This window comes from Sciurus vulgaris (assembly GCF_902686455.1).
Source record: "Sciurus vulgaris genome assembly, chromosome: 3".
Taxonomy (NCBI): Eukaryota; Metazoa; Chordata; class Mammalia; order Rodentia; family Sciuridae; genus Sciurus; species Sciurus vulgaris.
Window position 1 is genome coordinate 59,261,669 of NC_136463.1, and position 14,464 is coordinate 59,276,132.

Consider the following 14,464-nt stretch of genomic DNA (forward strand, 5'->3'; position numbering starts at 1 on the left):
TACACCTGTCATATGACCTAGCAAATCTACTCTTAGATTATTTATCTGAGAAAAATAAAAACTCATGGTCCATACAAAGACTACCCATGAATATACTGATAAGAGATTTACTCCTAATAGCCCCAGACTAGAGGCAACAAAATGCAGATTCACAGGTAAATGGATAAACTGGATGCAGTACCTGTATACCACAGGATAGTACTCAGCAATACAAGAGAACGAACTACTGAGTTTAGCAGGATGAATAAACACACCCGATCCAAGACATCTACATCCTAATCCCTCGAACCTGTAAATTTTACCTTCTAAGTCAAAAGGACTTTGATTAAGCTAAAGATCTTTTTATAATTGTTTTTCCTGATACCAGGGATTGAACCCAGGGGAACTTCACCATTGAGCCACATCTCCAGACCTTTTTTGTATTTTATTTTGAGACAGGGTCTTGCTGAGTTGCTTAGGACCTCAATAAGTTGCGGAAGTAGGCTCTGAACTCTGAATCCTCCTGTCTCACCCTCACCAGCCACTGGGATTACAGGTATGTGCCACTGAACCCCGCAAGTTAAGGATCTTGAGATGAGGAGAGAATCCTGGATTACTAGAGTCTTAAATGTGACCAGAAGAGTCCTTATAACAGACAAGCAATTTAGATCTGACTACAGAAGAGAAAAAGGCAATGTGGGAATGAAAACAGACAACAGTACAAAGGCCACAAGTTAAGGAATGCCAACAGCCTTAGAAACTGCAAGAATTTTTTTTTTTTTTGACGGTGCTGGGGATTGAACCCAGGGCCTTATGCTTACAAGGCAAGCACTCTACCAACTGAGCTACATTCCCAGCCCAGCTGCAAGAAATTTAAGGAAAAGATTTTTCCCCTGGAGTTTTCAGAAGGAATTAGCCCCCCCCAGCACCTTAATTTCAGCCTCTAAAACTCACTTCAGACTTTTGACTTCCAGAACTAGAAGAGGATAAATCTGTTTTAAGTCACTAAATTTCTGGATTAAAATTGTGAATAACTTAAATTTGTTACAGTGGCTACAGAATAAGCAACATAAAGCTATAAAACACTATGCTGAATGAAAGGAGTCCAGACAAGAGTATATATTATGACTGCACTTATATGAAATTCTAGAAAAGTCAAAACTGATTTTAAAAGCACAGTGGTTGCCTGGAGGTGGGAGATGACTGGGAAGGGCATGCGGAAACCTTCTGAGGTGATGATGTATGTGTGCTATATCTAGACAGGGTTGTAGTAACAAACATGTACCCATTTTTTAAAACCCATCAAATGACAGTTAAAATTTGTGCATTTTATTATATGTAAATTTTAAGTCAGAAGAAAAAAACTATAAATAAATATTGAATTCTAGCTGATGATATATATACCACAAAATTAGGGGTAAAGTATATCTGGCAACTTTGGAATGTGAAGATGCATTTGAAATGCAAAGATAAGATGAACTGATGGATAGAAGAATAAAAAGTACAGATAAAATTAGCAATATTCATTTTACAATCTCAAAGGTGGTACATGAATATTCTCTGTAAATTTTTTCTCAGCTTTTCTATATGTTTGAAACTTTTTAGAATAAAATGTTGGGGGAAAAAGTGGGGGAAACACCTACCATTTCTTTCTTCCTGCATCCATAAATGAGGATCAGCATATACAATTTTATTATATCTTTGGCGAATTATCTCCTGGTATTTCTTTAAAAAAAAAAAAAAAAGTTTAATTAATGAAAAAAAATAAGTTTCATTATAAACCAGAACTAGTAAGGACAGAAAAGTTCTGCAGACATGATTAATACAGATGCAGTGCCAGGAATGAATAGCTGCCAGGATAGGAAGTGATTAGCTCATGAAGTGAAAAAGTGATTAGCTCATGAGGTGAAGTCTAAAATAAAACAAGGTGATTAACATGACTGCAGTCTAGACCAGGACTGCCCATTAGAACTTGTTGGGATGACAGAAACATTGGTTATGTTCCCTATCCATTATAGTAGCTACTAATTATTGAGCACTTGTAGTGTGCTTTTTTTTTGGTGTCGTGCTGGGGATTGAACCCAGGGCCTTACGCATGCTAGGCAAGCACTCTATCAACTGAGCTATATCCCCAGTCCTGTAATATGCTTTAATTATTTAACACTATACTTTTAATACACTTTTAATATATACTTATGTAATATACTTTTAATTATTTAACACTTCAATTGGCACATGTGGCTAGTAGCTACTGTCTGGGACAGCTAGGGTATGGAAAGTTATGGGAAGAAGGGAAAATTAGATGCAAGATCAAGATAAACTGCATATCTTAGAATTTTCAAAAATCAACAAAAAATTCTTCCATTTATCAGCAAAGACCAACTGAGATTTAATCATGGTACAATGAAAAAGAAAATGTTGAACTTGATGTGAGGAGAACTGGATTCTCATCTGAGCTCTATCAGTAATTTTTTGTGACCTTGGCCACATCGCTTATTCCCTTACTGGATCTCAATTTCCTGCTGTGAATAATCCAGGGGATGGGTTAAAATTTTATAAGAAAAGCATAAGTAGTAGTCTAGAAATTAAAGGTAAAATTATCTGTGATTTGATAGGATTACACTATAGAAGGGCAGAAGAGACAGCTGAATAGTCCTTATAAGCTAATGGATGAAAAAGTCTATGGTCACAGTGTTTTTAGAATCACAAATCATTACTATTAGGAGGATAATAGTCATCAAAATCACTTACTGGGGTGTGTGTCAGACTCTATGCTGAATGCTTTATACCTCATCCTTAAAAACCCTACTCATTAGACAGAGTAAGTGACTATAACAAAGTCATACACTTAGCTGTTAATACAACTGAGAATTAAAAGCAGGACCATGTGACTATGGCTTATTAAGTTCCAGAGGCATGAGGAGGAAGAGGTGAGCCCCAAGAAGCAAACCAGACCAGCAGCCCTAGACCTACTTCCATCTCCTCCATTCGGAGCATCATGGTCTCCAGATTTGGGCTGTCCTTGCTGTCTCTCAAGGTGGCTAAGGTTTCTGAACCCAAGATCTTAGCATGACTCATAGCCCAGAGCTCATGAGCAGTATCTTCCAAAAAGTAATCCATCTGATGAATATTGATAGATTCAGAATTAACTGCTATAGCCTATAAAACAAGGGAAGGAAGGGTAGAAAGGTGATTAAAAACTTAAAGATTATTGCTGATAATAATGAACCAAAAGAATAATGCTCAAACTGATAGAGTTTCTATGTTAAAACAAACCTCTAAGTCACTAAATACCAAAAGCACTAACATCAGTACAATTTTCATCAGTTATTTAAATAACAGCATTAATCAAGTAATACCATTATTGTCCATATAAATTATCTATTTTGTTCATTAGTAAAACAAATCTCTTCTTCTGCTACATTCAGGAGAAGGTACCATATTTTACACATCACACACACTCAAGGATATGCCTCTTTTCTTTTGGGTCAATAGTTTTATATTATAAAAGACTCAAAACATCACCAAATTCAGGATTTTTTATCTTTGCTCGAAACTCTGTAGTTATAATCTGGGAGCACTTAGTCAGCCTTTCTTGACTTTGTATCCTTAACATTTTCAAAGTATTTCTACAAGTATTATATTCCTCTTGATCCTAATACAAGTCTTACATAGAATGTATGCTGGGTAAAGAATGAGACACTCTTGGGATTAAAGTCTGGTGTTGTCCACTCATCAGCTTGCAACTTTAGGCAAGTTTACTCAACCTCTCTGGGCCTCAATCTTCTCATCTGTTCTATGGAAATAATAATCTTGTATTTCAGAGGTAGATTTCACAAGACCTTGGATATTGGGATGCTTAGCACAGTGCCCGGCATGAAATAAGACACTCAGTAAAATGTTACAGCTATAGCATTAAAAAAAAAATCTTCTAATAGAAGAAACCAAATTAATGGCCAATAAAGATAAAAAATGTCTAACCCTAATCAAAGTTAAAGAAATAAAAATCAGATGAATAAACACTATAAAATTACAAAAAAAAAAAAAAAAACCTATAGCTAACCAACAAAACAGATGTGGTTAATTAAGATGTATATGTATGTGTGTGTGTGTTGCACATGCAATATTTTCCATCTATAAAAGAATGGAATACCAAGAACACTATGCTCCATTAAAAAAGATAATGGAAGTCAATGTGTTGACACGGAAGGAGTGACAAAATATAAAGAAAGCAGCATGGTACAGAATGGCACATGGTCTGTTTGTGTGGAGGTTTAACTTTACGTATTACACTTTTTCTTTCCTAATTGTTTAGATTTTTGGTGACAAGCATATGTAACTTTAAATTCTAAAACAAAAACCTCATACATTTTAGAAAAATAATTTTCAAATGAAGGTTTAATTAATAAAAACTGTAGCAGTAAGAGACAAATATGATATCCCCTTATAAGAGCTTTCTTCTGGTATCAGAGGTCACCTTGTTTAGAGGTAAATTTACTGAGAAAAATTTTACTTGTTATGTAGAAGTAAAATGGAGCAAACTGTCTTCTCAATTTTAGTTTTAGTTTTTTTTTGTTTTGTTTTGTTTTTTTAATGTGGTGCTAAGGATCAAACCCAGCACCTCACACATGCTAGGCAAGCACTCTGCCACTGAGCTACAGCGCCAGCCCAATGACTGATTTTTTTTTTTTTTTTCCTTTTTTGCAGTGCTGAGGATTGAACCCAGGGCCTTGTGCTTGCAAGGCAAGCATTCTACCAACTGAGCTATCACTGCAGCCCCTTCTCCATTTTAAAGACAATGATTCTGAGAAATTGTGTTTAAGGTCCCACAGCTCTTTCATAAGTTAACATAGTAAAAGAAAATTCTACTTTATCATGACAACTTCCATGAATTTGTTTCTGTATATTTTTGTCCAGTTATTTATAAACATTGACTATTGATGTTACTAACTGGAAAACTCCTAGTAATGATTCTGATGTTTATAATAGCCCAGAATTTGCAGGGTGGAGTGGTACATGCCTGTAATCCCAGCAGCTCGGGAGGTTGAGGCAGGAGGAGCAAGTTCAAAGCCAATTCAGGGAGGCCCTAAACAACTCAGCAAGGCCCTGTCTCAAAATAAAATACAAAAAAAAGCTGGGGATATGGCTCAGTGGTTAAGTGCCTCTGAGTTCAAACCCCAGTACAAAAAAATAAATAAAAATAATAATAGCCCAGAATTCTAAATACTAGACAGTTAATTTTCCCTTTCAATAAACTGTATTGGAGATTATTTAATGCCTACAGAACAGTTCAAGGCTGATCATTCCTAGCAATACTCAAACATGTCTATTCTACTATCTGCATTTATAATCACTACATTTTCCTTTCATGTTAAAACACAGTACTGAGTTGCCTCCCTAAGTTAGAAATGAGCACATTATTTTGCCAGGGGAAAAATCATTTAGAGGCTATGCTGCACAAAACACCAACCAGAGCATAACTGATTTTGTAATGACCAAATGTAGGTTTTAACTTCCAGTCTTAGTCTCACCTCCCATGAGATTTGGTCACATGGTACAATACTGGTACAAGAGAATTATAATCACAAAGAGAATTATAATTACAAAGATTATGAAAATATGGTATAAAATACTAGTAATTTGAATAGGTATGAATATCTTTTCCAAATCTTTCTTCCTGTTCCTAAGGTCACTAGGTGGTGATATCAGTTCAACTTCCTGAAGTCTTTGTACTTGCTCTGCCCTTTACTTGCTCTGAGTTAACTGAAACAATAAATATATTTCCTACCTCTGCAAACACTAAATGAATGCAACTTGCACCTTCTATTCCACAGCCCTTAGCCTACACAAGGGAGGATCATGCCAACAGAAGACGTTTTTATTTCTTTCCTGGACCTTCTTTTCTCTCTGCTAGACCAGACACTGGTCACATATTAGGCACTCAAAACATGCTTGCCTAACAAAAATATTAGGCACTAAGTATAAAGGAAATTAGGCGAGTAATGAGCACAAGTAAGATGAAAGAAAGGAAATGAGGGCGACCATTCTTCTGCCACAGTCATCAACATTCAGGGTCACAGTGCACCCACATTGTCATCAGAAGGAGAGATGAAAGAGCAACCGACAAAAACCTGTGGCTCCTGAGAGTTATGTGTGCTGTTTGCAAGGGTGATCTAAGTCATAATGCTAAATATAACTGTAAGAATTAACATGCCAGATATGAAAAGTAATTTTGATCCTCCTTGAGTACGATAATGTAGTGTTTGCAAAGTAATCTGCATATCATTTTCCTTCGACTGCAGACATTTTCATGTAATAATACCAGAATACCAACAACACGCACCTGCTCTGCAGGCTGGGCTGCTGCTGTGTTCAATGATGGACGATCCTTCAAATGAGTATTTGCTTCCGCAGAAGAATTAACTCTCTATTAAAAGAGACAAATACATTCATGGATTATAAAAACTTACAACTCATATTAGTACAAATGAATGCTGTTACCAGAATAACTTCTGTGTGGAACTATTTATCAGCTCTAGTGGTATTAGGGTTTTCACAGCAATTAAAGTACTTTGTCTTCATGAAAATAAATGCCATGTGTTGCTCTTGGCTCACCATGCTTTTTCCTCCCTCAACTTTGTAAAACACTGCCAGAGTAGCTGTGTCCTTTTATGTAAGTCATTCAACTTCTCTGTTCCACAGTTTCCTCAATGATAAAATGAGAAGGCTAGATGATTTGATCACTAAGATCTCATTAGTTCAATACTCATGAAGTTTCCATGGACTTCAATAATAATTTAACATTCCTTAACCTAGAAATACAAAGTTCAGTGGTCTGTGCAGGGACCCAGATGGTATTCATTCTATTTAAGACTATAATATTCTTTTGTAGCCTCATCTATTCATTCAAACACAATGGTTTCTATTTGTAGGGTTTGGCCAGGGTCTGGCTATAGAATTTAGCTCACTGTTCAGGGGAGGATGACACAACCTCTTGGTGATGCTGCCATGTTATTTCATCTTCAGGAAAGTACTGGTTCATGCACAGAAGTGTCCTAATCTCCCTCTCCTAAAACCAATCATTCCAAATCACTGTGGTGAGAGAGGACAGCATTAGAGTGGAAGCAGGAAACCAAAAACTAACATCACCAATAGATTTATTGGGTTAGGAATGCAAACTGCAACCAAAGCTTGTTCCCCAAATTAATATCTCACCTCTCTCAAAAGTGAGACTTTCCTTTCTTCCCCTTATCTGTATCCCTTCTCCATAACACAGGACACAACAATAGTGTGCAGTAGTCTACAGGTATCTAGAGAGGGCCCACCAGGATCATGCCTGTGCTATGCACCACAAGCAGAGATCTGCACTGCAGCTTCAGGCTACCAAAGAGACATTTGGCCCAACAAAGGGTCAGTATTACCTCTGTGGCAACTCTTTTTACCTTAGAACTTCCAAAGACAAGCAGAGGAGATGAACTAGATTACCTGGGCCTTGACCAACAGAGGTTTCAAACGTTCCAGAACTGCCTCCTCTACCTTGTCCGCTAACTGGGTGGCAGAAATGCTATTTAGAAATAAAATTGAAAATTCATGTCAAAAGCAAGAAAACATCCTGTTTTGCATACCCACCCACTCTATGTGAAACTAAATCAAATGATTATAAGACCTACCGTGCTTCTCTAACTGCAATGACCACACAAATTCCTGGAGATCTTTTTAAAACATAGACTCTGAATCAGCCGGTGGAGTAAGGACAAATTTCTGCGTTCCCAGCAGGCTCCCAGGTGAGGCCACACTGCTGGTATACAAGGGCTTAGACAACATCTAAGGAAGTGTGTTAAGCTCTGGGGACACTTGAAGACATACTAGTTGTTTCTAAATAGCTAAAGAGGGTAGTAAACTGTTACCTTTCAAAATCTCACTGAAAATAATAGCAAAGATAGATACAAGTACCCTTGAAAATGAGGGGGGAAAAAAGGTGCTACAAGACTAAGAACAAAACAATAACAAACAGCTGACCTAAGAATGCTGAATTCTAGGCCTATAATGGAGAAACTAAGAACTCACATGTGCACTTCTGACTTAAGCAGGCCATGCAACTAGTGGTACCAGGTATGTCTAAGTCTGAAGAAAGTTGGGAGAGAGTAGTTAAATAATGGAAGACAAGAGCTTAATGATATTTGAGAAATTAGATCCCTAGATCCTTTGCCCTTCTTCACACAACTAGACAAATGCCTCTCCTCAGTTCTAAGAGAAGTTCAGTTGTTCATTCTCCAGAGTCTCTGGACTAGTGGTGATCAATCACAGTTGTACAGGGGCCAGACTCAAAAGAGGGGAGCAAGTATGCAAGCTGAATGCTGAGTATAAGACTAGAAGCCCCCTCCCAAACTCAGCTCCTAGGACCAGATCCTTAACCTCTAGGCAAAAGATCAAATAACCCTTTTCTGGGCAGCCTGACCCATCCCAAAGGAAAAGACTTCAAGACCAATATAGGAGTCCACTCACATGGCCCCAGAAGAAAGCTCAAGTTCAATATCCTTTCATCAGATGGTGCTGGAATAGCCAGCTATCCATAAGAAATAAAATATAACTGTGATCAGTATCTCATACACAAAAATTAATTCAAAATGTATCATAGACACAAAAATAAGAACTAAAGTTATAAGGCATTTAGAAGAAAATATCTTTGAAATGTTTAACTTGGGCAATGATTTCTTATAGTTCACAAAAAAAGACCGTAAAAGAAAAACTGATAAAATGATCTTAATCAGATTTAAAACTTCTAATCATCATTCAAATACTATTAGAAGATATACAGGCAAGCTACAGTATTAGGAGAAAATATTTGTTGCACATATATCCGGCAAGGGGCTTGTATACAAAAACTATAAAGAACTCAAACCAATAAATGAAAACAACAATGACCAACAAAAATGGGCAAATGATATGAACTGACATTTCACTTAATAAACACTAGGAAAGGTGCTCACCACCATTGTCATTGAGGACATACAAATCAAAACCACAAGGAAAGACCACCACATCCTCACCAGTATGGCTAAAATGAAAAAGACTGAAAAGACAAAATTTAAGCAAGGAAACAGAACAACTAGAAAAGTTGTGTATTGCAGACAGGAGTACAAAAGTTTACAACTACTAAGGAAAATTTGTATGGTAGTTTTATAAACAACTGCCTATCTTACAACCCAGAAATTCTACTCCTAAGTATTTACTCAAGAGAAATGAAAGCATATATCTGCAAAAAGAATAGGTAAGCATGTTTATAAAAACTTTATACAAACTACCTAAAAATGAAAAATAATCCCAATGTTAAATCACAGAAGAATGCATAAAGAGAATGTAGTACATTCACCCAGTGGAATACTATTCAGCAATACAACAGAATGAACTACACAGATATAGGCACAATGTGGATGAATCTCAAATATCTTACTTTTTTTTTTTTATTTTGAGGCAGGGTCTCACTAAGTTGCATAGGCCCTCACTAATTTGCTGAGGCTGGCTTTGAACTTGCAATACTCCTGGATTCAGCCTCCCGAGCAACTGGGATTACATGCCCAACTCAAATATCTTGTTAAGCAAAAGAAGCGAGACAGACACAAAGGAGTGTACTGTGAAGATGCTCAAAAATAGGCAAAACTATTCTATTTGGCAAAACATCAGAAAGTGGCTGACTCTGTGAGGGATTCAGTCATTTTGGGTAAGGAAATCAGGAAGAACACCTAGGAGCCAATGTCCAACATTAATGGACATTTTCTTTAACTTGATTAGGGTTTGGTCACCCAGGTATATACATTTGTCAAAACTTGCCAAACTATAAAGCACTGAGTTCTTTGTATTTTACTACATGTAAAGTATACCACAATCAAACAATAAAAAAAAAAAACAAAAAAAAAAAACTTAAAACTAAATACAAATTCTAATTCAGATGAATAGAGTTTTCAACCAGTAATCAGTGCCCTCCATTTAAACACTAGAAGATAGCCAAGGATTACAAGCTGGGGAAGGAAAAGGAAGATTATATAGGGCAAAGTACAGAAAAACTATTGTTAATGTACTCAAAGAGAAGAAAATAGTATAAAAGGAGACTGAGAGAAATTTGGAGAATATAATAGAGCTCTTAAAATTTAAAAACACTGTAGCAGAAATAACAAATCTAATAACAGGTTAAATAATAAGTATAAGGAAACTGTCTCCTGGGAAGCAGGGAGAAAAAAGGAAAAATAGATAAGAAAATCAGAGGACCAATCCGGGAAGCCTAACATTCAAGAACAGGAGTTGCAGAACCAAAGATTAGAGAAAACAACAAGGAAAACAAGTGCAAAATAAGCAAGAACATTTCTCAGAACTAAAGGAAATAAACTATTGGATTGAAAAAGGTCCACTGATAAATGAAAACACATGTACACCAAGTCCTATTGTGAAATTTCAGAACATTGGGGAAAAAGAAGGGATGCTTCTCGAAAAGAATTAAAAAGCAAGATTCTGATTTCTCATTGAAACAAGACAATGAAATAATACTTTAAAAATTCTGGTTAGATTTCTGCTTCAGGAGAGGAGGAATATATGTATTCTTTTCCCAATTTTTTTTTTAAGTGCAACTAGGAATCCTAGACATTAAATATAAACTAGAAATAAAATAAAATATAAACTAGAGAAAAGAACTAGGAAAGGTGGAGCAAAGACAGATCAGTGATTCTGGGAACCAAAGAAAGATAAGGTGGTGAGCTCCCTGGGTTTCCTTTTTGCCTCAGATGTTCTAGAACAGATATTAGAGAATCCAGCAACCCAGAAATGCCAATAGGTGCACACATACTTACGTACACACAAATATAAGATAAAGTAAGATATGATAAAGACCAAAGGACCAAGAAAGGGACAGTTGAGTAAGATGGGAAATTTTCAGAAAATAACTGCCCAACTAAAACCAAACACCACAAAGAAACCTGTGCCATGTGCCATTAAATAAGAGTAGAGAACAAATAAGTACATAAAAAGATGTTGATCATCTACTACACACTTATCACAATGTCTAAAAGAAAACACAGTGAAACACCCAATGCTGTCAAAAATGCAGAGCAATTGGACCTCTCAATACTGCTGGTGGGAATAGAGAGCCACTCTGGAGAACAGTTCAGCAGTTTTGTACAATATCAAACACAACTCACACGTGACCCAGTAATTGCACTCTGGCATTTATTCTAGAGAAAAGAAAACTGTACTTGAGTGTTTATAGAAACTTTATTCATGACAGCCACAAACCAGACATAACCCTGTGTCCCTCAGATGTTTAACCAGGTGAATGTTTAAAAAAACAGAAGTGTATCCATACCATGGAGTGCTATTTAGCAACAAAAAGAATGAACAAGTGAAACATGCAATAACCTGCATGAATCTCCAGAGATTGATGTATGGGAAAAAAAACCAGTCAAATCCAAAAGGTTACATACTATGTTTTCATTTATAAAAGACTTGAAATAACAAAATCATAAAAGGGAGAACAGATTAGTGGTTGCCAAGGGTTACAAGTAGGTGTGTTATAAATGGACAAAACATAGGGGAACTTTGTGGTGATGGAAATGTTCTTGACCATATCACTGCCCATCATTGACCACATTAAGGTCAATATCCTGGTTGTTAGCACTGTACTATAGTTCACTAAGATATTATATTGGGGAAACTGGGTAAAGGGTTCCAAAGTTTCTCTGTATTATTACAACTTGATGTGAATATGTAATTATCTCATTAAAAAAAAAGCTTCATTTGGGCTAGGGATATAGCTCAGTTGGTAGAGTGCTTGCCTAGCATGAAAAAGGCCCTAGGTTCAATCCCCAGCATCACCAAACAAACAAACAAAAAAGCTTAATTTAAAAATTGTCAATAAAAACAATACCCATTAAGAAGACTATTACCAAATATAACAGTAGAATGAAGACCATTTTAAGTTTGAAAGGATTAAGATGATTTACTTTCCATTCATCCTTTCTCAAGAAGCTAGTTTAAGATTAAAGAAGCTAAATTTGTTCCATCAAAACAAGTAAGTAAACAGGGCTAGGGTCATGGCTCAGTGGTGGAGCGCTCACCTAGCATGTGTGAGGTATTGCATTCAATTCAATTCTCAGCACCACATAACAAAATAAATAAAATAAAGATATTTTTTTAAAAAGTAAACAGAAAGAAAAGATGTGGAAAACCATAGAAGCTAACCTGAACTAGATTCTTCACTCATCTTGCCCTGATACCAGTGACATTCCTGGCCCTCTGTGCCCAGTGTCTGCTGAGGATCCTTGTCTCACCCCCATTAAAGCTGACAGAGGAGCTGAGAAGCAGAGTATAATAGGGTAGCCTACTCTCCTGGTCAGGCTTCTTCCAAAAGTCCAGCAGACCTGGTTCACCTATGGCCCCTGGCTCAGTGGTAAAGTGCTTGCCTAGCATATGTGAAGCCCTGAGTTCAATCCCCAGCACTACCAAAAACAAAAAAAAGGAACACAAGATTATGATCCAGACTCTATCCAACTTATTTTACTGAAAGCCTTCATCTAATACCAGCAACACTGTCCCTTGGTTCAGCCAGATATTTTATTCTCCATTTTCAAAATTAAACAATGTGTTGGTAGGAATGCACATATAGGTGGTAGGTTTATGAAAAAGATAAATGAAAAGATTAATATAGGAATTGGAAGAGTTGTTACCTCCAGGGAAAAAGAGGATGCTGTTGAGGAGGAGTCACTGGAAGCTTCTCCAGTAGTGGCAATGACCCATTTCTTGGCTTGGGTGCAAAGGTGTTCATTTATAATGCTCTAAATTGTTCACAGGCATTTATTATGTTCTACATGTTTGATTTTTTTTAAAATAAAAGAAGACACACAAAGGGATAAATGGGGTACACAGGATTAAGCTTATGCTACATGGTCCAAAAGACAAGTGGGTAGGAATCACAGGGAGTCAAACTTCACACAGTGTAAGGATGTGCCTTCTAATAGCTATAGGTGACCAAGGAATGAACTCCCTCTGACAGTAGTAACCATCCTGTCAAAGAGGGTAGGTATACATATGCTAGACTGTTACTTTGTGGAGACAGTATGGAGTGGCTTGGAAGCATCCAATGGGGAAAAAAGATCCTTCAAGTCCTAAGATTGTGATTGTATGACTTGAAATTTTAACTACAAACAAAAAATCCTAGCCCTCTCATGATAAACCTCAGCCATTATAACCTGGATTGAATGCTCTATCATAGTGACAGAAATGCAGATGTTACAGAAAGTGTTTTGTTCATTTGACTGCAGGGTAAATGATTATCAGAGGTGGAAAAATGAGCCAATTCAAGCAGCAGCAGCAGCTCCAGTAAATCTTTTTTTTTTTTTTTAAGTTATACATAATAGTAGAATGTATTTTGACATAACATACAACCATGGAGTGTAACTTCCCATTCTTGTGGTTGTATGTGATGTGGAGTTACACTGGTCAGGTATTCATATATGAATATAGGAAAGTTATGTGTGATTCATTCTACTACTTTTCTTATTCCCATCTCCCTTCCATTCCCTTCATTCCCTTTTGTCTAATCCAATGAACTGCTACTCTTTCCTCCCCACCTCCTCCAGTAAATCTTAACAAACCTCTTTAAGCCTACAGTTAGGTGGTAGCACTCTTAGAGGATGGATGGAAAAAAGTAACTTTATTTGAAAACAGACTGTACTCAAGCTAACATGGAAAATGAAAGAATCCACACACTCTCATGAGCAGAACATGTACAATGTACTAACCTTCTGCCCTCAGAGAGAAGAGTACCTTTGAGGGTAGTACAAACAAATAAGGAAAATTAAGACTCTGATCTTTCAGACAGAATTCCCCCAAATGATAGATGGTTTTTTTGTTGTTGTTGTTCTGTTTGTTTTTGTTTCCAATTCTTCTTCAAACTCCACATAAAGGAAACACTTCCTAGCAAAAAACACGGTATAAGGTACATGTAGGCATGCAGATGCTCATTCATTCACTTACTCATGTAATGAAGTTAGGCCTAAAGAGTCCAGGGTGGTTGCTTAAACTGAATCAATTAGAATGGGAAGCTTTCCCTAATCTTTTGTTTTTTTTTTTTTTTTTTTTTTTTTTTTTTTTTTTTGGGTGCTGGGGATCGAACCCAGGGCCTTGTGCTTATAAGGCAAGCACTCTACCAACTGAGCTATCTCCCCAGCCCCTCCCTAGTCTTCAGAAGCAAAAGCATACCTTAATTTTTGGAGTCGATCCATTTCTTCAGTTTTCAGTGCATTCAGTTCCTTTGTTCTTCTAGAAGTTTCAGCATCAAGCCATTCAAGCCTAGACAACAGTACAAAGGGTCACCTCAATTCTCCTCAAAGCAACCAGGACTCCCTGGGTTCCACTGTAGGCTTCACAGACTTTTAAGGAGGTGGAAAGCCAATAAGCTAAGAAGTGTGGGAGACCTAAACAATCTCAATTCCCTCAA

At 36.7% G+C, this 14,464-nt stretch overlaps 1 protein-coding gene across 12 annotated transcripts in view; it reads right to left on the reverse strand.

Moving 5' to 3' along the window:
• KIAA0753 overlaps positions 1-14,464 on the reverse strand; it is an 86,561-nt gene that overhangs the window by 14,731 nt on the left and 57,366 nt on the right. For 11 of the 12 annotated variants that reach the window (XM_079134091.1, XM_079134089.1, XM_079134092.1 and 8 more), the window contains 5 exons: positions 14,227-14,316; positions 7,465-7,543; positions 6,323-6,406; positions 2,953-3,138; positions 1,623-1,704 (listed from right to left, as the gene is read on the reverse strand). In XM_079134091.1, coding sequence (XP_078990217.1) covers positions 1,623-1,704; positions 2,953-3,138; positions 6,323-6,406; positions 7,465-7,543; positions 14,227-14,316 — 521 coding nt within the window. Of the gene's footprint in view, positions 1-1,622; positions 1,705-2,952; positions 3,139-6,322; positions 6,407-7,464; positions 7,544-14,226; positions 14,317-14,464 lie in introns of those variants that run through there. The other variant, XM_079134087.1, reaches the window with a different exon arrangement.